Source organism: Meles meles, chromosome 13 (genome assembly GCF_922984935.1).
Source record: "Meles meles chromosome 13, mMelMel3.1 paternal haplotype, whole genome shotgun sequence".
Taxonomy (NCBI): Eukaryota; Metazoa; Chordata; class Mammalia; order Carnivora; family Mustelidae; genus Meles; species Meles meles.
This window is the reverse complement of record NC_060078.1, coordinates 37,866,520-37,889,137: the sequence shown is the minus strand read 5'-3', so window position 1 is coordinate 37,889,137 and position 22,618 is coordinate 37,866,520. Positions and strand designations below refer to the sequence as shown.

Here is a 22,618-nt window from a genome sequence, read left to right as displayed (position 1 = left end):
GGGCTGTTCTCAAGGAGGAGAAGCCCTCTATTACTAAGATCAGAAGAAAAAAGGAAAAGTGGGTACCTCTACAGAAAAATTCTTAGACAGTAGTGGTCAGGTGTTAGGATGATTTATAAAATAGAAATGCCCAGCTTTGTCTTTCAAACTTCCTCCATTCTGAGGGGGCTGTGTTTCCTGGGCCGGCCATAGCAAATGACCACAAATCACAAAGCAGAAATCTAGTAGCTCACAGTTCTGGAGGCTAGAAGTCTGAAGTCAGGCTTCGCAGGGCTGGTGTCTCCGAGGGCTCTGAGGGAGAATCCATTCTAGGCGTCTTTCCTAGCTTTCAGTGGTTGCCTGGAATCCTTGGTGTTCCCTGGCTGGTAGACCCATCACTCCAACCTCTGCTTCCGTCTTCTTGGGGAGAGAACACATAGTATTATCCTTTATGTGTGTGTCTGTGTCCAAATTTCCCTCTTATAAGAACACCAGTCATTGGATCAGGGCCCATCCAAATCCTGTATGACCTTATTTTAACTTGATTACATCTGCAAAGACCTTATTTCCAAATAAGGTCACATTCACAGGTACTGGGAGTTAGGGCATGAACACATCTTTTCAGGGGATACAATTCAACCCAGAACAGGGCCCAAGGGACATAGTGTGTCAGAAGATGTCCTGAAGGGTATAAAATGCTACGGAAATACAAGGTCACTGGTGAAAGGAATGCTAAAGTTAAATTTTATGAAGTAAACCTTTTCCTCAAGAATTTGTGTTTTGCATCAAATGCCGTAGTTTCCAATAAAGGGTTTGCTGAGAGTAGTCTCCGTCACTGGGAGAAAATGCTCTTAGCAAATGAGCTTCCTCACTGCATCTCTGGAAGTCTTCCAGAGAGAAAACACACATGCTACCCACCATCCTTTTGGGGACACTGGGGTACTATGTCTCCCTGCTGTCTCAGGCACTCTTTGGATCAGAACTTACTCACTATTGGTTCTAACCATAAAACAAATGACTCTCCTGCTTCTCCTCCTCCCCCCTTCTTCCTTCTTTCCATCCCCTAGATTTCTAGTTAATCCATCTAAGAACAGAGGTCCTGTCCTTCAGGTGTGTCCTGAGGGATGGATGCCTTTGCGGATAATTTTGGCTCTGCAGTTGCTGCAGAGGTGGTGGCCAGAAGGGGGAACCATGTCTCAGGGGCAGGGGGAAAGGGACAGCTAGAGGGAGCCTGTCTAGACCCTGGCACTGTGCAGTAACCAGCCTCCCCCTCCCCTAGAGCCTCAGCTGAGAGAAGCCCAGACTATCTGAGCAGGGAGGCTTCTTAAAAGAATTCAGTTCTGTCATTTCAGAGTCCATTTCTGGTCATGGAGGACTTAAACAATTTAACCAAAGCTAGGAACACCCCCGTCCCCCATTCCAGAAATAAATACATGTCCACAAAAATGTTCACATAATTTCAAAAGCTTCATTGACACCCTCTAGCTTATTTATGAACTCAAAGCTAATAACCCCTGATTAAATACACTCTTCCCACTCTGTTTTCCTGAGGAGAAAAGTGAGATCAGGCAGAGGAATTGATTTGCTCCCACCTTGCACAGTTATTTAAAGGGAAATCCAAAAGTGGAGTGCAAATTCTGGTCCCCTTGTTTCTAACCGCTATGCATAAAGTTTGTTTCCATTAAATAAAAATGACTCTTCCCCTTAAAGAAGCACAATCTTGGAGAAAATTTTGCTTTTGGAGGCAGGAAAGGAAGTGGGGGGGGGGGGGTGGAAGTGACTGTTAGGAGCAAAGGCGCCCTGGGCCCCTAGCGTTTGTACTTGAGAGTCATTCACTCCAACACAAACGTTTGCAATGGGCCTTGGATCCCACTTTACACTAGCCGGGTGGGGTTCCGGAGAGCAAACAGTTGGGACTCCAGCGTTAAGGGCCACCTCCTGTATTTGGGTGGTAAGTGTCTGAAACAGGCTATAAAGGAAGGCGGAAGAGTTCTTGACTGTAGATCCTCACTGAGGGCATCAGGGTCCAAGATTTCTGTAATCCATTGCTTTGCCTTCTCATAGACTAGCTAGGATCTCAGGGTGACATCTTGTCAAAGAGATCAAGGGCTCCGCTGCCAACCCCCCACCACCCTCTTCTTCATCTAGCAACACATCCTCTCCTCCTCTGAGGTCGTCCAAACCCCTCTGAGACTCTGGGGACCAAGATCTCAAATGGGCGTGAGAGCAAAGATCCTGATTAACAGAGACTCAGGGGAGTTTATTGGGAAATTCTCTAGGGGTTCCTTGGAGGGGACCTGGGGGTGTGGGCTGCTTCCCGCAGGTCCCCTGACTCCGCGTCCCCACCCCCGGCTGCTCCCAGGCCTCGGAGCGAAGGAACGCGACGTCCCGCCTCCCGGGCGGGCCCGGGGCGGGGAGGCGGGGACCCCTCCCCTTCTCCATCCCCTCGGGCCCGTCGCCGGGACTCTCAGAGGGGCGGCGGGGGACGGGAGGCGGCGGCGGCGGTGGGGCTCGGGCCATGGCGGAGCGGGCGGCGGCCGCGGGGCCCCGGTGAGGCGGGCCGGGGCGGCCGCAGAGCCGGGCCCGAGCCGTCGGGGGCCTGGCGAGGGCGGCGCCGGCGACTTTCCCCGCGCAGTTGTGGTCTAGTTTGGTGGGCGGCGCGGGGCCCGGGAGCCGGGGCGCGATCTCTCGCGGGGCCGGGAAGGGAGCGGCGGGCGGCGCGCGCGGAGGGGGCGGGGGAGCATGCCCGGCTGGAGCCCGGCCTCGGGGCGCGCCCCGGCCGCCGTCCCCTCCTCCGCCTCCTCCTTCTCCTCCGTCTCCTCCTCCTCTTCCAGTCCCGCCGCCGCTGCCGCAGCCAACATGGCTGCGCTCCTGAGCCCGGGAGGCGGCCGCTGCTGAGCGCCGCGCGCCGCCCGGGCCCCCAGCCCGCCAGGCCCCGGCCCATGGCCCCCGCGGCCCCGCGGCCCCGGGCGCGCTAGGGCTGCAGCCGAGCGCCCGCCGCCCGAGGCCACTCGCCGCCGCCGCCGCCCGCCCGCCCGCGCGCGCGCCCGCCAGCCCGCCGGCCTCAGGGAGCCGGAGCCGTCCGCGGGGCGGGGCGGGGCGGCCCGCCACCATGGAGCCGCAGCGCCGGGAGCTGCTCGCCCAGTGTCAGCAGAGCCTGGCTCAGGCCATGACCGAGGTGGAGGCCGTGCTCGGGCTGCTCGAAGCCGCGGGAGCGCTGAGCCCCGGCGAGCGGCGGCAGCTGGACGAGGAGGCGGGAGGCGCCAAGGCGGAGCTGCTGCTCAAGCTGCTCCTGGCCAAGGAGCGGGACCACTTCCAGGACCTGCGGGCGGCGCTGGAGAAGACGCAGCCTCACCTGCTGCCCATTCTCTACCTGAACGGCGTCGTCGGGCCGCCGCAGCCCTCGGAAGGCGCCGGTGAGTGGCAGACCCCTGGCCCGGCCTCTGGGACCGCCTTCCATCATCTCTCTTTGCAGCTCCCAGGGGGAACTCTCGAGGGCTGTGGCGGTGGGTCGGAGCTTCCGTCCCTTGGTCGGTCTGGGGCGGGGGGCTTGCGTGGTCCCTTACTTCGCACCTCCTCCCCCGATTCCGCCGGTCGGTGTGAACAATGCCCGGCACTGCAGGCCCCGACTCTCCGGTTGCCACGGCATCGGGGTGCTCCTGAGACCACCAGGTCCAGCCGACCTCGGAGGGAGGTCCTGCAGTCCCTTTCCTAAGGCTCTTCATCATCCGCCGGTCAATTGGGAGTCCCTGCTAGCCTTTAATCAGTGATACAGTCTAGAATAATGGAGCCTGGGCCAGGACTGGTCCTACTGAATTTTGGTCCCTGCCACCCAGGTTCATGATCACTGGTGCCTTTTGACTTTCTGACTCTGTCCACTCCCTCTGTCCAGAGTTCATTCTGTTTGCTCGCCCAGACTTGCACTTGATTATGCACAATGCCTGCTAGGTTTCTTTGGAAACTGTGGGCCTGGAAAAGTTGGGGAAGTTGCATTGCACCATGGGAAAATCCTAGTAGTGGCTGCTGTGGCTCAGATCCCTCTCCGGCGGTGCTGAGCTGCCTGAGAAGGGAAGGCTGGTGGCTGGGGCCCTTGAATGATGGATTTGTGAGTATTCCTGTGTGTGTGTTGGGGGTGGGGGTTCTACTGGGAGTTTGTGAGAAGTGGTAGGCTTGGCCTAGCCTGGTTGGGAGTGTGGCAAGGCATCCTTTTAGACAAGGAAGCAGGAGGAAGAAGGCATAGCCCTGAGAAAGGAAGAGAACCTGCATTTACTAGGTTCCTACTGTTGTGGCAGGCACTCTGCTTTATTACATTTATTGTTGCTACTCTGTGAGGGGTCTACTTATTACTTTGCCAGAGGGGGAAAAAACGCAGTTTGGAGTAGTTCCGATGCTCAAAGTATTGCGCACCAGGAGTTTTCAGTTATGACCTATTGTTTTGTTTAACAGGTTCAGAGCCAGGGAGTGGCAAATGCCACCTTTTCTATATCTTGTCCTTGTTTTAAGAGTGAACTGAGAGGGCTAACAAAGAGCCCTGAGTACCTGTAGGCCAAAGGCTGATGAGACCCATTTATTTGGCTGTTAAAAACCTCACTTATTAAGGGGTGATTTTATAAGCTGTTCCTGGTAAGAGCTGCAGTGTATATTGGCTGTCTTCAGCCTCGCTTTTTGTAGTGGAGGAAACAGACACAAAGAGTAAACTGCTGTCCACACAGCACATCATTGGTGGCCCTCTGTCTCCACTTTGGGATTTCTCACTCCAGCATTTACGTCCCTCAAACCTGCGTTCGGTCTCCCAATGATGGCCATATTTGAGTCCCTGGGCAAACCCAGTCCTCTTCTGGGCTGGTGGTTTGGAGGATGCTAAGAAGGCTATCAGATGTGCCCATGAGGATAAAGACATGGGGAAATCTCATTGGGTAATTTTTTTTTTTTCTAAATTGCTTTTATCTTTCTATTTTTGAGGGAGAAAATTGATCAAGGAAGTGAAGAAGTTAGCGTGTAGACCCACTTCCTCCTTGGAATGTTTGAATGAGCTCTAGCTTTAATCTCTGGAATAGATGGATGGATTGCCATTAACTAGGTCCCCCCTTTTCTGTGCCTAGCAGAGAAGGTGGGGCCTCACTTGGGCTGAGGTTGTAGGAACTGGTCTTGACCTCTGAGGAAGGGACAGAGTAGGGTTTGATTTTTCCCTGAGCACAGTGATTTAAGACCCTAGTTTTACAACAAAACAGAATTCTGTGGGTTTGCAGAGTGTCACGAAATCCTCAGAAAAAGAGTTGTCAAGGGGAAGTTAAGTTCATTTTAGTTAAAATTTAGAGAAAAATTAGGATAGCTTTTGGTATGGCAAGATAGAGCTTCTGGGGAGGGGTAACATGGTGTGCAAGTAAACAATAGTGTTGAGACCTTTGTAAAGGATGAATATTTATTATTATTATGTTCTTAAAGATTTTATTTGTCAGAGAGCACAAGCAGGGGGAGCGGCAGGCAGAGGGAAAGGGAGAGGCAGCCTCCCTGCTAAGCAGGGAGCCCGATGTGGGGACTCCGTCCCAGCACCCTGGGATCATGACCTGAGCCAAAGGCAGATGCTTAACCGACTGAGGCACCCAGGCTTCCCAAAGGATGTATTGTGCAGTGGTTTTCCAACTTTTGGGTTTTTCCTCTTTTCACCAGTGAGCCCTTCTTACGGGGTGATGCTCAGAGCATAATGGAGCTGCTCTGGTTGCGGGGTCAGAGGCACCTTTCCCTGTATGTGAGTCTGCCATCACCCTGTTAGGGCCTTTCTTGGTGGTTTCCATACCCCTGTGGGCCCCGGGTCCAGGATGCCCATCCCCTGGCTGGCACCGGTGCACTGGGATCTGGCTGTGCTGCAGGCAAATGACGGTTGGCAGCCCCGCCCCCGAGCCCCACGTGGGCCTGGAGCTGTGGGGGAAGCTGGCCCGGGTGGTACTGGGCAAGTTGCACACAAACCCCTGTGCTCTGCTCATGCTCAGAGACCCAGACACTTATGACCCACCATGCTCAGGCCTAGGGTATGAAGATGACTAAGGAACACACCGTGTTGTTTTACTTTGAGGGCAGGGACATTCCTGTTCCAGGATTGATGGTACGTTGCTGCTCAGAGTTTTGAATCTTACTGCATACTTTCATATCTCGCTTGATTCTGTAGCAACCCCAGATGAGGGCTGTCTTGTTGGCATTGCGTTGAGCTCCACAATCATATCTGTATGGCGTGAGGACAGGCCAGAAGTTGCAGGGCAGAAAGGGGCCCGAGGTGAGGCTAAGCCCAGTGTTCTTGATTCCGTGTTGGGTTATTTTTTCCTGTTACCTGATTAGGCCCCCACAGTTCAGTTTCAGGCCATTTCCTATATTGGGAAACTCTGGAATTAGGGAGCCTCTCCTTGTCCCAGTACATGGATCTGTAAGGAAGAGGTGAGCACCCTTGCCCTCGCTGGTGGTGGTAAGAGGGGAGAATTCTCGTTCTCTCCTTTGAGTGGCTCAGGTGTCTGATGTCTTTTCTGGAGGTGAACTAGGATCTCGTTTAGTTATTCAGAACCTACTCAGTCCCTTGTCTTTTCTCTTTGCTTCAGTTACCAACATCTGGGTTTTCTCACTTGGAGATCCTTGACTGCGTGCCCCTGGAATGAGGGTCCCTGTCTGGCAGGGAGCCTCAGTGTCTTCATCTGTGAAATGGGGCTAAGGGTGCCAGGCTGCCGGCCTCAGCCACTGGGGTGAGGGTGAGGGTGGGGCAGAATGTGATTGGGGAGGACTAAAGTGCCTGGTCCTGTGATCTGTCCAGGTGGGGCTTCGATGCAGATGGAGACAGGTGAGGAGGATGTAATTCCAGCCCGCACCTTGCCACCTAGTTGGGGGAGTGGGACACTCAGGAGAATGACATAATGAGATAGATCAATTGAGTGATAGAGATACAAGCAGGCTTTTTCCTCCTTTTTTTTTTTTTTAAGATTTTATTTATTTATTTGACGGAGAGAGAGATCACAAGCAGGCAGAGAGAGAGGAGGAAGCAGGCTCCCTGCGGAGCAGAGAGCCCGATGCGGGGCTCGATCCCAGGACCCTGAGATCACGACCCGAGCCGAAGGCAGCGGCTTAATCCACTGAGCCACCCAGGCGCCCCTTTTTCCTCCTTTTAAAACTCTGTATATCACATACTTTCCTTAAGTATTCTCATCCACCTCTAGTGGCTCTAATTACCATCTAAATGTGAGGGTCTCCCCAGATCATGTCACCCTAGGCTTCGCTTATGAGACAGAGGTGGCAGAACGGGGTGGTTGCCCCCGTGTGCCTAGAGATGAAGGTTTCCTCCTCGGCCCCCACCGTGCCTCCTGCTCAGTGTCCTCTGGAGCTGCCCACTTTTGGCTCACCCGAGGCCAGAGAGTGGACACAGCAGTGGCTGCTGGAGGAAGCCTTGGAGGAGGGACTGGGACTTGAGCTGGGGACGAAGAGGCCACATGAACATGCACAGGCAAAGGAGAGGAAGATGTTCTGGTTCAGGTTGCGGAAATGAAACTAGCCAGGGCAGAGCAGGGGTCGGTGTAGGCTCTGGGGGCATGAGCTTACAAAGGTAATCTGGAGTGACCACAATGGCTAGGCTGGGTGAGGGGTTTTGGGAGGCACTAGGAATCTAGACACTGGACATTTGTCACAAGTTAAAGCTGGAGGAATATTTTTTCTTAAAGGAATCAGCTGCCAGGCTTTTCCAGCAGGATGAGTACAGTTGGCTGCTGATCGTCAAGTATGGACTATTTATTATTGATTAGAGGTTGCCTGGGCCTTTTGTTCTCTCTCTGCCCTCTTCAGGTACCTGCTGCCTCATCTTGATCTGCTCCAGCCTGGAGGGTCAGCTGGAATAGGGACATAAATAAAAGTTCCAATCATTCATTGTAGTTTTTCTTTTGGTTCTTTTAACTGCGTTATTTGGGAGGAAGGAGCGGAGGAACTTCAAGGTAAGGGTTGAAAAGAGGTTTCTAAGAGAAGGGCAGATTTTCTTTATCCTTCTAAGTGTATTAGTTCAGGGCACCTTTATTGCAAGTGATGGAGACTTAAACTCAAAGCATAGTAGGCAGAAAGGGGAAATTTATTATATAATATTCCGAAAGCTTAGGGTGAGGGAGGGAAACTGGCTTTTGGATGATTAATCCTTGAATGCTGTGGGCCTTTTTCATGGAGCGTGACCTCAGGACTCTGTGGACTTCATGGCTCCTGATTGGAGAATAAAGGGAGATCCATCTAATGAGCCCAGGCCGGTGTGTGTCCATGTCAGGCCCAATCACTGTGGCAAGGACTAGGGGATGGAGATTGTCTCAGCAGTTGACCCTGTGAGTAGGGTATGGTGATGGGATGCTGTGACTGGCAGCCTCTACGGGATCCTATGTTTCTTGAGATAGGGGAAGGCGCGGGGAGCCATTCTCCAAAGCAAGGTGAGCAAGAAGGATGTTGGTGCAGCTAAAACAGCAGATGAATGTCCACTGTATGTGGTCCCATCTTTGTGTGATGCTGTCGTTCGTAGGCAGAGTCATCAGTGGAGTGCAGTGGTGGGACAGGTGGTTATCCTTTACTAAGTTTTAGACTTTGGGCATGGCAGTTAACCCTTCTGAGCTTAGGTCCTGATCTACTACGTAGTTATAGCAGTAACTGCTTCACTGTGCTATTTGACAGTCATAAGAGGGAGGAGTTATTTTGTCACTGTGCTAAGCAGCGTGCCCTCCAGATAGCCTTAGGACTGAAAATCTGGGATTCTCCTGAGATTTCTGAGGGTTATGTGAGAGCTCCTTGTAAACCGTGCTGAACAGATGTTAGGGCTGCTTTTCCTGTGGCCGCGGGTCACCAAGAGTGGAATGTAATCTCCATGTATTCCTGATGCCTACCGTAGAGCCTGGTCCAAGATAGGTGTTAAAAATTTTCTGTTGGATGGATTTGTGTGCTGTGTGTAGAAGGAGTGGTGTGTCTCACGAAAATCCAGATCCTCTTCAGAAATATGTTCCTGAGTGGTGACTTCACAGTGATAGAAGCTTGTAGGAGTGCAGGAAGGCCAGAGTGAGTCCCAGATGCACACATGGATGTCCCCACCCACAGTATGTCTGTGACAGAAGCAGGTGGTGTGACATTGATGTCTGAGGTTCCCAAGATTACCCATCAGGTATCAGCATGTTGGGGCTGGCTGCCAGGAGCCATGCGGAGTGCCCGCATTGTCTGTTATGGGATTGGAGAGACCTTTTGTTTTCACACTTAGATTCTGAATGTCGGCTTGGTGTCCTCGAAAGAGACCTGGATGGGGATCTGCTCCTAACTCTGCAACATCTTGAACTTGGATGAGCATCTTAGCCACCTGGTGCTTGGGTTTTTGCCCTTTTTTTCTTTTCAATACAGATAGTCAAACTAGAAGTGTAGCCTTGACTAGAGGGCTAACTCAGTCCTGTGGGACTCTTAGCGCTGCTAAGGTGGCATTCAGGCCAAGGAAGTTTGCGGTTGGACAAGATTCTGAGGCTTCTTCTAGCTCTGTGCCACGGTTACTGTTTTCTGATTTCATGTTAGGGTTGAGTGATGTTTTGATACCCTGGCTTTCTTTTTCCTGAACAAGTAAATAGCATCAGAGAAATATTTCGTGTTAGGTATTTTGTCCCCCACCCCCATATTCCACAGCCAGTGCAAAGGGGCTCTTTAATAATTTTTGTAACCTTGAGAAGATGTGAGCCACAGAAATATTGGGCATAGAGCAAGAGGGTTGAGCTGCTTTTCAGTCTGTGCACTGGGGATGTGGAATGTGTTCAACAGAGAAGAATTTTAAATAGGATTGAGCTAGGGGTGGGCAATGGGTATTACATCTTTTTTCACCTTTTACCAGAGCCAGGTAGTGTATCCCTGAATTGTGTGTCTCCATCTTTTTGAGACAGAGTTCAGTGAAAGTGCTACAGAAGCATTTTAAACTAAACAGAGAGGTTTGGAGTATCCCGTCTTGGTCATCCAACTCAACCCTTGGTAGATAATTGAGAGGGGACCGTTGACCTTGATGTTCATTTCACACTAAGGGTCATAACCCATTTGCATTGAGTTTTGTTTTGTTTTTTTATTTTGATAAAATCTACAAAACATAAAACTTAGCATTTGGACCAATTTTTTTTTTCATTTTATTTATTTTTTTTCAGTGTAACAGTATTCATTCTTTTTGCACAACACCCAGTGCTCCATGCAAAACGTGCCCTCCCCATTACCCACCACCTGTTCCCCCAACCTCCCACCCCTGACCCTTCAAAACCCTCAGGTTGCCCCAACCTCCCACCCCTGACCCTTCAAAACAATTTTTTTTTTAAAGATTTTATTTATTTGAGAGAGAGAGAGCACAAGTGGGGGGAGGGAGAGGGAGGACCAGACTCCTTCCTGATCAAGGAGCCTGACGTGGGACCCGATCCCATACCTGAGCTGAAGGCAGACGCTTAACCGACTGAGCCACCCAGGCACCCCTGCACCATTTTTTCCCTGTGTTTTTATTGTGGCAAAATAAACAACATGAAGTATACTATTTTCACCATTTCAGGTGTACAGTTCAGTTGTATTATATATATTCCCGTTGTGTAGTCATTGCTCCCATCCATCTCCTGAACTTCTTCATCTTATAAAACTGAAACTCCATACCAATGAAACAATAATTCTCCATTGTCCTCTTCCTCCCCGCTCCTGGCAACGCCCATTCTACTTCAGTTTCCGAGTCTGACCGCTCCAGGTACCTCGTAGAAGTGGAATCACACAGTATGTGTCTTTTTGTGATGGGCTGATTTCAATTAGGGTAATATCATCAGCGTTCATCCCTCTTGTAGCATGTATCAGAATCTCCCTACTTACAAAAAAATTTTATTTGATTAAAAAATTTTTTAATTATAAAAAAAATTTTTTTAAATTATGGCAAAGAACCCATAAAATTTACCATCCTAACCGTTTTTAAGTGCATATGGTTCACACATACTAAGCATGTGGTCTTAAGTATATTAACATTGTTATTTAAAAGATCTCTAGAACTTTTCTATCTAGCAAAACTGAAACTCTGTACTCATTAACCAACTCCCTGTTTTGTCCTCTCTCCACCTCTGGTAACCACAATTCTACTTTCGGTCTTTGTGAATTTGATTCTTCTAGGAACATCATGTCAGTAGAATCATGTAATATTTATTGCTTTGCAGTTGGCTTATTTCAGTGAGCATAATGTTTTCAAGATTCATCCATGTTGTAGCAAATGTCCAAATTTCCTTCTTTTGTAAGACTGAATAATATTCCTTTGCGTGTACAGACCACATTTTATTTATCCATTCATCTATCAGTAGACACTTGGGCTGCTTCCCACTTTTTTTTTTTTTTTAAAGATTTTATTTATTTATTTGATAGAGAGAGAGAGATCACAAGTAGGCAGAGAGAGAGGGAGAGAGGAAAGCAGGCTCCCTGCTGAGCAGAGAGCCTGATGCGGGGCTCGATCCCAGGACCCTGGGATCATGACCTGAGCCAAAGGCAGCGGCTTAACCCACTGAGCCACCCAGGCGCCCCTGCTTCCCACTTTTGACTGTTATGAATAAAGCTGCTATCAAAATTGGTGTACAAATACCTCTTTGAGTCCCTGCTTTCAGTTTTTTTGGGAATTATTGGTAATTCTGTGATTAATTTTTTGAGGAATCATCATACAGTTTGCCTGAGTTTTAATTATGAAATCCGTACTCTCCACAGCATCTTGACTCAAGGGCAAATGGCCTGGCTGGCATTCTAGAACCAATATTTTCTTTCCTTTTTTCTTTTAAAACTTGTGGATTTTTGCCTGCAACCTGTTTTGGAAAGTCTCAGGACAGTTTCTTTGGACTTTAAAGAAAGATTTTAGTTTCAGGAGTCCCCTGTGACTTTTGAGGCTAGAAGTTAACTGTACAATCCCAGCAGCATTCATATCTGGCAGCCTAGCAGTGTTCACACATTTCCGTCTTGTTTCCAGTACTAATATCTCTCCATCCCCAAAGGCCCTGAAGTATGTTAGTTATTTCTGCTCTGTACACACTTCCTCCTTGTCCCATTCTGGGCTGCTTTGGTTTTTCAGTCTTGGATCCAGGGTAATGGCTATCAAGATTTTCTTTCAAAAGGCCTAGGTCAGCATTTCCCCCCAGGAAACATCTTCTCGACCCTGGTCTGGTGGGATGTTCGTGGTGTTGCTTGACGAAAGGGTTCTGTGGTCAAAGCATTTGAGCAATGCTGCTGTGAGCAGGTCACACAGCCTCCTTTATTGGGAGCCTCTTGAGAGGACTAATAGGCCAGCATGCCTCGGGATGTCGCTGGAGTGGGTTCCCCAGGCAGTGTTTCCCAAATGGATTTGACCACACATCTTTTTTCATCGAGTATCTTGCGACATCAGAGTTCTGAGAAGTGTACTTTTGGGAAACTTTATCATCAGGGCATGGAACTGGGACATCAGTGTATACCATCGTTTCCTCAAACTTCCTTCCAGCTCCCTCTCTTGCTCGCTCTCCACCCCCACCCCGCCCTGCCCTGCCAGACCTTGAGCTTCCCCATCTTCTAAACTCCAGTACCAGCTGAAATAGGCACGTGCCATTCCGGGGCCAGTAGATTTTTTTTGGATGTGTGGATAACTTAGATATGCAGTAGATTCTAGGACCAGTAGATGTTGAGATTGTGTGATCCTGGGTAAGGTGTGGGACCTCCCTGGCCTCCATTTCTCCAGTGTGGCTTGTCAAGAATGAGGTCTGATCTCATGGTGGCTAATCTTTGAGATGGTTAAACCTCTTGCAGTCTTCTTCTTTTTAAGTAAAAGCTCTGTGTCCGATGTGGGGCTTGAACTCATGACCCCGAGGTTAAGATTCATATCATCCACAGACTGAGCCAGCCAGGTGCTGCGTCTTGACGTCTTCTTTAGGTCTGAGTGAGCAGGACTGGGCTGTGGTCCCCAGTCAGGGTTTCCAGGGGCACCTCATGAGGACGTGTGATCTGTTCTGGTGATTTGATACGTGCAGCTCTGGGACTGGCTAACTGTCCATGCTGGGCTGGACAGCAGGCACATAGTCTCTGCCCTGGGAGTGCTAGGAACACAGTTGACAAAGAGGAATGAGCCCGGTGGCTTTAGCATCACTGGTAGGTTTGGAGCCAGGGAGGGAGGCCACAGGACTAGACACTGCTGGGTGTCCTAAACCAGTCTTAGGGTTTAAATCCCGGCTCTTCCGTCTTAGGCTGTGGGACTTCAGCAGGTTGCTTACTCTCTCTGGGTCTTCTTTCTCCTTATCTGTAAAAAGGCTAATAGCATTCTCTTCCACGGGCTTTGGTGAGGACTGAGGCGATTTATGTGGGGTAAGAGCAAGCTGCTGGAGCCGCTGCTGCCCTTGGGAGCATCCTGCCCTTGACTGCTTGTGCTGGGAATTGGGAGGCAATGCAGGGCGCAGGCCATACTTGGAGTTAGAGTCTGTCCGGAGTGTGCATGGACCAGGAGGCCCTGCCCCCATGGGGCTGCTCAGAAACACACTTTCACAGTGTTTTGGCCCTGGAGCCTACATTTTAAGGAGGGCATTGGCATGGAATGGCATAGAAGGACCACAGGAGGAGATCATTTTGGAGGAAAGGAGACTTAGAGGGGCTTCGATGCCTGTTTTCGAAAGGACACCAGACAGTGGTGAGACCTGATTCTCTTGGATCCCAGAGAGCTAATCGCAGGCTGACAGGTGAAAGATACTGGGAGGTAGAACTGAGTTCCATTTAAGGAGGGACCTGCTTCCCTCCCTCGTTTTCTTTTAGACTTCATATATTCCACAACTTACTTTCTTTTTTTTTTTTTAAGATTTTATTTTTTTTATTGCAGAGAGAGAGAGAGAGAGCGAGCGAGCACGAGCAGGGGGGAAGCGGGGTAGAGAGAGAAGCACGCTCCCAGCTGAGCAGGGACTGGTACGTGGGGCTCAGTCCCAGGACCCTGGGATCATGACCTGAGCCGAAGGCAGACACTTAACTGACTGAGATACCCAGATGCCCCTGTTTTAGTGTTTTTAATGTTGGAAATAATTTTCTATCAGAATTCTTTTTTTTTTTTTTTTTTTTTTTTAAGATACTATCTGTTCATGGGGTGCCTGGGTGACTCAGTGGGTTAAGTGTCTGCCTTTGGCTCAGGTCATGATCCCAGAGTCCTGGGATCGAGCCCCGCATTGGGCTCTCTGCTCAGCAGGGAGCCTGCTTCCTGCCACCCCTGCCTGCCTCTCTGCCTACTTGTGATCTCTGTCAAATAAAAAAATAAAATCTTTAAAAAAAAATGGTAGAGGGGCGCCTGGATGGCTCAGTGGGTTAAAGCCTCTGCCTTTGGCTCAGGTCATGATCCCAGGGTCCTGGGATCGAACCTCGCATCAGGCTCTCTGCTCAGCGGGAACCCTGCTTCCTCCTCTCTCTCTGCCTGCCTCTCTGCCTACTTGTGATCTCTGTCTGTCAAATAAATAAATAAAATCTTAAAAAAAATGGTAGAAAACTTCTTCTGAAATAAAAAAAAATATTATCTACTCATTTATTAGACAGAGAGAAAGAGCACGCACAAGCAGGAGGAGCAGCAGGCAGAGGGAGAGGGAGAGGCAGACTCCCCACTGACCAGGAACCTTATGCGGGGCTCGATCCCAGAACCCTGGGATCATGACCTGAGCCAAAGGCAGACACTTAACCAACTGAGCCACCCAGGTGCCCCATGTAACACAACTTTCAAACGCACGCAGCTATGGAACACCTGATGTAACGGACACACCCCACTCTCCCAACGACTTTAGCTGTCTGCAGCAATGTCAGACAAACCCCAGACAGGGTACCACTTTGCCATAAATGCTCGAAGAGATAATAGGCCTTTTAAAAGAACACAGCCAGAAGACCATGTTTACAGCCAACAGTACTCATGGTAATTTAAGGTCTTCTACCCACTTGATACTCTTTACCTTGTCTCAGAAATGCCTTTTTATAGATGGTTTGTTCAAATTGGGATTTTAATAAGGCTCACACATTGCATTTAGTTGACGACTGTCTTCTGAGCTTCTTTTATCATTCTGGGCAGCTCCCCTTCCCCGGTCTTCTGCTCACGGAAGACCACGTGCCAGCCAGCCACGGACTGGACTGTTGTAGGTCCTTTCCTGAGAGTTCCCGTGGATGACGGGTGAGCACAGGGTGGTTGCTCAGAATGTGGGGCATGGAGTCCAGCCAGAAGCCTCTTCAGCCTCTCTTTCCTCACAAAACTGTTACAATTATTTTTTAAATTATTTATTTATCTTTTTGTCAGAGAGAGAGAGAGAGCGCGTGCGCGCAAGCAGGGGGAGCGGCAGGCAGAGTGAGAAGCAGGCATCCCCGCTGAGCAGGGAGCCAGATGCAGGACTCTATCCCAGGACCCTGGGATCATGACCTCAGCCAAAGGCAGACGCTTAACGACTGAGCCACCAGGGCGTCCCTGTTACAAACAATTAAATGAAAACATATGAAGTGTAAGTGTTTTCTGTGATTTATTTATTTATTTATTTTTTAAGCTGCAGGGCTCTTTTCCTTGAGCAGCCTTGTATATGACAGGCAAATGTGTAAAGCAGACAAAAAGGGGCGGTGGTCTATGGGTGTGGAGGCCTGGAGCTCCTTTTTTCCTCATGTCCTCCCGGAGGCTCCTCTGCTGAGGTCTGTGGGGCTCTCCAAGGTTCATGGAACACAGTTTGAAAACACTTGTTTGGATGCTTTTGTTTCGAGATGCTCCCCATATTGAGAGAGAGAGGAGCCCCACACAAGCCTCACCTTCCTTTGCCTCAGCTGAGCTGGGTTGTTCGTCATGACTGGACCCAGAGGCTGCCATCGGTGACAGCTTCGTTTCCATGGCATATTCTTGTCTTTGCCTGCCTCCTTTGTTTACCTTTGTAGGTTTCCTTTGGGGATGAACCATGCTCTCAAAAATGACAGATGACCACAGTGCGGCTAAGAAAAAAATCCCCACTCTCTGCTGTCCAAGAGAGTTTCATGGGCAGGAGCTGAGTGAAACCCCATCTGTTGGGTCCCTTGGAGTGGGACGGGATTATCTTTTTTTGAAACATTTTTCTTTTTCTTCTTCTTTTTTCAATATCATCACTAGCTGGCATGACCCCTACTTTGCATAAGAGAACTGTTAACCATTGCTGCATGCGTAACCAGTCCCCCTGGCTGCCAGCAGGGTTGGGGGCTGCCTGTGTGGGAAGCAGCGTCATCGCGGGTCATCCCCCACGGCGCTGAGCTGCTGCCTCAGTGGCCACCTCCAGCCAGCGTGCGTTCTCAAGCTCACAGCGTTTTTCTAGGGGCGGTGTGTCAGTTGGGCCTCTTTCTTTGTCAGCTTTGGGTTATTTGTTGAAATGATACCTGCCTAACTCTTTAAGATGTCCAGGGACCCTCGAATGAATCATTTTGACCATTGTGAGTCGGCTGTCCATGTGTGGAAATCTGTCCCGCCAGTAGGGAGTGATGTGATAAGAAACAGAAGTAAACCTAATTTTGTTTTTATATCATGATGTAAGAAGTCCTGCTTTAAAAAAGTATAATGACCTTCTCAGTTCTCCCGGTAATCTCTGTTCTTACTCTGGGTAGCCTCTTTTTCTTCTTATCTGGCCAGAAGTCTCATTTTCTGTTTCTGTTTCTTAAGCAGTTTAAGATTATTGAGGATCATGGTTGGAAGGGTCTTAGGGACCACTCTGCCCAAACAGCTTATTTTTGTAAACGAGCCACAGCAGACTCTACCAGGATCTTAGAGCAAGCCCTTGGCAGAGCGAGCACAGGACCCAGGTGTCTTCCCAGGCTGGGGCTCCTTCCAAGGTGTCTCTGCCAGCCACGGGCTGGGTGCGGAGTCTGGGGAACCTTGGCTGGTTTTTCCTGATCCGGGCCTGGCTATGCAGGCACCCGGCTTTCCAGTGAGGGTAAGCAAGTCACAGGCATCCCAGTTCATGGAGCTGTGCTCTAGCTTCTCATTCCTGACCATTGAGAAAAATCTTTCGCAGCCTGTGCAGTTGGTATTTACATTCTGCAGACAGGCAAACCAAGCCAAGAGAGGCTTGTCGGCTTGCTCAGGGCCACCAGCTGCTGAGAGCTTGGGCAGGCTTTGGACTCCATGTCCATTTCTTTATAAAGACTGCATTTGTTCTGGACTCTGGCCCATCCGATGAAGGTTCCCATTAAGATGTCTGTGTCTCGAGCCTCGGACCCCCCCCTCCCCTCCTTGTCACAGCATACATTGACTCAGCACCTGTCACACGGGGAGACTATCTGGATGTAGGCATAGGACGTGACATCTAAATTTAGTGCTGAGTCAGAGGATGGGTTTGCTGTTGGCAGGAGGTACCTCCTTATCTCATTCTTTTTGTGACATAGCAAAAACTTCCAGGCTGACGGCTGTGGCTTCTTACTGCTTAGTCCCAGGACAGAGTTCAAGCAGGAAAGTGATTCGTCGAAGCCTCTGGCTCCAAGGAGAAGCCCTTGAACGGAGATAAGAGGGTAAAGACCCAGGGATGCTGAGTTGGAACCCACCTCCCTGGCTACCCTGGGTGGGGACTGGATCTAGGAAAGAGCAAGAAAGTAGATAAAACTAAAATGTGCTGGGTCTGGGTCCTTCTGCGGAAAAATGAGAGCTGAACCTGAAGTAGCTTAGAATTTAGGGGCCGTTGGGGCGCCTGGGTGGCTCAGTGGGTTAAAGCCTCTGCCTTCGGCTCGGGTCAATCCCAGCGTCCTGGGATCGAGCCCCACATCGGGCTCTCTGCTCAGCAGGGAGCCTGCTTCCTCCTCTCACTGTCTGTCTCTCTGCCTACTTGTGATCTCTGTCTGTCAAATAAATAAAAATCTTTAAAAAAAAAAAAAAAAAAGAATTTAGGGGCTGTGCATGTGAGAGTGCAGAGGCCTGTCTAGTGTCCTAACTCATTTCTGATAGAAAATGGCAAACTGCCCTTATAAATCCTGTCCTATTTTCTCTCCCGTTTTTCAAGCCCAGGGATAGGAAACCAAGCAGGCAGTAGTTGTCCTTACTTTCTGTGCCAAGTTGTGGAATTTTGTATAAGCGCATTCTTCTGCTCTCAGCCCCCCCCTCATTTGAAGGCTTCTCATGAAAACTCGCTAGAGGTGGCCACAGTGTCTTCTTGCGTGAGATCATCTGACTTTAGGGTAGAGCCCAGATTCAGACCTGGATGTTACTGGTCAAGTCCATGTGTCTGTCCATCTGCCCACCCATCATCCAGGCAGCATGTCTCTGGTCAGTGCTCTGCTAAGTGCGGAGCATGAAAAGGTGAGAAAGACATTAGCATCACCTGTGAACAGCACCACAGACCCGTATGGGACACTCCTTTTAGCTGGAATATATATCCTATTGTTCACCAAAGGTTTTTCTTTTCCGTTGCTCTGTCCTGGAGCTTTTGGAAATGCCAGAAAATAATCAGCCCGGTTTATTGACTTCCTACTCCTCACCTTCTGTTTGGTGGTTTGAAGCAAATGGCGTTTGTTTTTGTTTGTAAAAGTCTTTAAGATTCTCAGAAGAATGACAGAGAAGATGGGTCCTGCCAACTAGGAGGTTATTGTCTCTTTGGAAGGCCCCAACCAGAAGGAGCAGCTGTCCAGCCATACAGATCCCTGGAACAGATGAGGCTGCCTCGAGGAGACTGGGGGTCCAGTGCGCTGGGCATGGATAGAAGGCTGAGAGGCTGGGTGGGCCCTGGAGACTCACAAGGAGGAAGGCAGGCCTGGTGAAGGCACACTTGGGGCAAGAGCAGGAGACTTGGAGGAGAATCTGTGAGTAGTGGGTCTTTGTGGGAATTCCAGGCTTCTGCTTGGGATGTGCACTCAGTAGCCGCTGGGAAAGTGAGGCTAGGCTAACCAGGCCTTGGGAGGCACAGGGCAGGCCTGGTTGCTGCTTCCAGTCATTCTCCCTGTGACTGGTTCTCTGTGAGGCACCTTGAGCACAGGGCTAGAGGGCACGGGCGGCGTTGGCATGGGGTGGGAGGGTGCTGTGCCAGAGGAGGATGGGGTAAGGGGTGTAGGCTGAGCGGCCTTTGCACAATTCTCAGAGATGTTTGATTGGCTTTCTGTGATTTGTGGGATGGATTGAAAAGCCAGGATTTTCCTAAGGTCCAAGTCTGAGAGTTGCAACTATGATGTGTAGAAGTCAGCCTGTGAGAGCTCTGGGATCCCTGTCCCGTCTGATGGCCTTCTCTTTGGTTAAGGAGTGAGGCGGCTGAGGGGAATGAGTGATCACTGGTCTCTAGCTGGTGTCCCCTGGCTGGTTCCCATAGCCTCTCTGGGCCTATCTTTGTCTGTCTGATGGGTCTGTGACAACACCTCCTTCCCAGAGCTGGTGTAAAAGGAGGTGAACAATGCTGGGAAATGGTCGCGTGCACGTAGATGGTTGTATGCTCTGAGGATGGTACATGTTTCTATTGCACCGGATGCTTTGCGTATCATTCTTGTGTCTATGGTCCCGTTCCATCTCATTAGCAACCCTTTGGGGTTCCTTACTCCCCCTGACAAGGCAGGGGCAGCTTGGGGAGGCTGCGTCCCTCTGGGAGTCGGTTCAGTAGACTGGTTAGAGCCTGTGTCTGAGCCACATATTGAGCTCAGACCTGGGCAAGTCAGTTTTCCTGTCTGTGTCTTCACTTCCCCACCTGTGAAATGAGGGTAGTAGTAGGACCTTGTACTGAAAGGGTTAAAGGGATTACTGTTTGTAAGTTGTTTAGAGCAGTGCCTGGCACTATGTTATGTTGTTGTTAGTGCCCCTGACCTGTGGTTGTGTTAGTGGCCCCTTAAACTGTGACTTCCAGGCCAGGATGGTTTGGTTTGTTGCCCCACTCTATCCCACACTCAGGGTGTGGTCTCCAGACCAGTGCTGATCTGTAAACTCTAGGTTCCTGATCTGTGAGGAAGTTAGCTCCGAGATTAGAGTAAGCGTTTGGCGACCTTTAGAGCAGTTAGTTTGACCTTGCCAGTACTCATTGAACAGGTATGGACTGCTTCAGGTGCTGTCCGATCACATGGGGTGTCACATGCGGTAGGAGCCATGACCTGTGACTGCAGATAACAAAGTGAGCCGCACACTTTGCTGCTGCCTACCCCTCGACAGGAGACTTCTTGGGAGGAGCCTCTGCCAACCAAACGGAGCAGGCGAATGCATGGCATTTTGCAAGCCAGCGCATGCCTTTTGTGCTCCAGCGGTCTGACAGCTCAAGGCAGTGCGGTCTCCCGATGGAGATTTGTGTTAATGAGCAGTTGTTTCCAGTCCGTGCCACTGACGCTCTCTGTAGCAGAGGCTTTTCCTGCTCTTCTCCTGGCAGCTGTGGTTCTGGCAGGTTTGCGAAGCATCCACTGTGAACTCTGTTCCTTTCCACCTCTTAGGCTGGCAACAACTAGAAAGCTGGATGCTGGGGCGCCTGGGTGGCTCAGTCGGTTAAGCATCCGACTCTTGATTTCAGCTCAGGTTGTGATCTCATGGCTCTGGGATCCAGACTCGCATCAGGCTCTGTGCTTCTAGTGGAGTCTACTTGTCCGTCTTCCTCTGCTCCTTCACTGACTTGCATGTTCTTTCTTTCTTTCTTTCTTTCTCTCTCTCTCTCTCTCTCTCAAAGCAAGCAAGTGAGCAAGCTGGCTGCTGTCCGTGCACAGCAGAGTGTTGGGGGTGCAGGAACTTACCCCTGCTGGTGCAGCCATTCTGGAGCCTCTGGTAGGATCCCACACTGTAGTCCCCCTCCTGGGTGGGGATCGCCCAGCCTGTCATGCAGGTCTCTGAGGGGACCTCAGAGTGCCTGGTGGCGTCCATCCTTGGGAGAGCTGGTGTGTGCAGTGGCAGGCCTGGGCCCACAGTCCTCTGAGGAGTTGCAAATGACTGATGAGACACTTGAGGCAAAGCATCAATTTCAAAGCATAGTGCTCAGGGGAGAAGTAAGTAGAAATGGATAAAGCTGTGCTAGTAGGTAAGTTAACCATACAGATAATACCCATTTTATAAGAACACAATATAAACACAAAAGAATGGTTCCTTATGGATGTGGGGGAGGAGAATGGCCAAGGAAATGGGACTAAGAGGAACTAAAATGAGAGAGGGAAGAAAGATCATCACTTCTTGCAGGCTGCTGTCTTTGAGGGCAGGGCCTCTTGCCTGCACCGTCTTGGCTCTGCTTGATCGCTCAGCCTCTGGTGCTGTGGCATCTGTGTGGCTGAGCTGCCACCCTCAAGCAGATTGTTCACCCAAAAATGGCCTCTGTGAAGAGTTCCCCAGACTTGTATTGGGCTACTGGGCAGGGGCAGCTGTTCATGGAACAATGGAGTCAGTAGGGACGCAGGTGTTTTAATCATCTAGGTGATCGTAGGGATAAGAGATGAACAATGCTTGATTTGAACTTGGCATTGTGAATATGCGTCAGCAGTGCTTGCAAAACCCCACGTTCTCATCTTGGTCATTGGGGGAAAGTATGGACAGGCATCCTGTAAGTTGGTTCATTAAAAAACAGCTCTGTTCCATGTATTTTTTGATCGTGTGATACCACATCATGCAAACTGTAGAGGGAGACGAGATTTCAGCTTCAGGAAGGTGGAATCCTGCTTAGGATAAGGGATTATCTTTTAATTGCCAGAAGATACTGCTTTAGGGAAAGGAATGAGCTCCTGGCTGCTGGAGGTGTTCGAGTAGGACTTGAAACATGGCAGGGAGGGAGTGCCTCTATCATGTTCATGGTTGGAATAGGTGCTACTTGTAATCCTTCCTGTTCTGACTGAACTGGGCTTCAAATTTTAGGTCTGATGCTGATAATTTAAACAGAAAAGTTACTTGGTTTATTTATTTTTTAAAATTTTATTTGTTTATTTGACAGAGAGAGACAATGAGAGAGGGAACACAAGCAGGGGGAGCGGGAGAAGGAGAAGCAGGCTCCCCGCTGAGCAGGGAGCTCAACGGGGGCTTGATCTGAGGACCCTGGGATCGTGACCTGAACTGAAGGCAGATGCCTAGCAACCTAGCCACCCAGGTGCCCCCAAGTTACTTGGTTTAAAAAAATATTATATAATCAGCTATGCTTATGGTAGAGAATTTAGGAGAGGTAGATAATCAAAAGGAAAATAAGTTTGCAGGCCATCTTGCTGGCTGGAGACAACCACTCTACATTTGCTTTTTCTAGAGTGAGAAAGGGAATCACTTTTTGTGGATGTACAGTATTGTCCTCTTTTGATGGGTCTCACCCGTTCCCCCCGCCTGGAGGTTCAGAGATTTCCCATTTTCAGTACAAATCATGCTTGAGTGACTGTCCTGATGCATAGATATTTGTGTGCTTCTTTATGTCTTCGGGGGAAGTTGCTGGATGCGGTGCCGTGGGGTAAACTGGCATGGACATCTTTGATGCACCTTGCCAGGTTGATGTCCCTGATTGAGTCACTGCTAGGTTTGTCCAGGTGTGGCGCAGGTGGCCTTTTTCAGAACCCCCCCACCCCCCGAAAGCTCCTGAAAACTGGGACTCCTGTGCCCCACCCCAGGTCTCCTGAGACAGAACTTGGAGCGTGGGCTGGTCTCTGCATCCGTATTTTTCAGCGTGCAGGGGACCCTGACTCAGGGCACACGGCATTTCCTCCGTGTCTGAGCTGCCAGGAGAAGGGAAGCAGAGAAGCCCATCTG

The 22,618-nt window shown here is 50.1% G+C and overlaps 1 protein-coding gene across 1 annotated transcript in view; it reads left to right on the top strand.

Moving 5' to 3' along the window:
• Positions 1-3,008: 3,008 nt before the first annotated feature.
• The window catches only part of DLG5 (discs large MAGUK scaffold protein 5), a 117,639-nt gene continuing 98,029 nt past the window's right edge, over positions 3,009-22,618 (top strand). Inside the window, exon 1 of the mRNA XM_046027446.1 lies at positions 3,009-3,395. Coding sequence (XP_045883402.1) covers positions 3,092-3,395 — 304 coding nt within the window. The 5' untranslated portion in view covers positions 3,009-3,091. The remainder of the gene's footprint in view (positions 3,396-22,618) is intronic.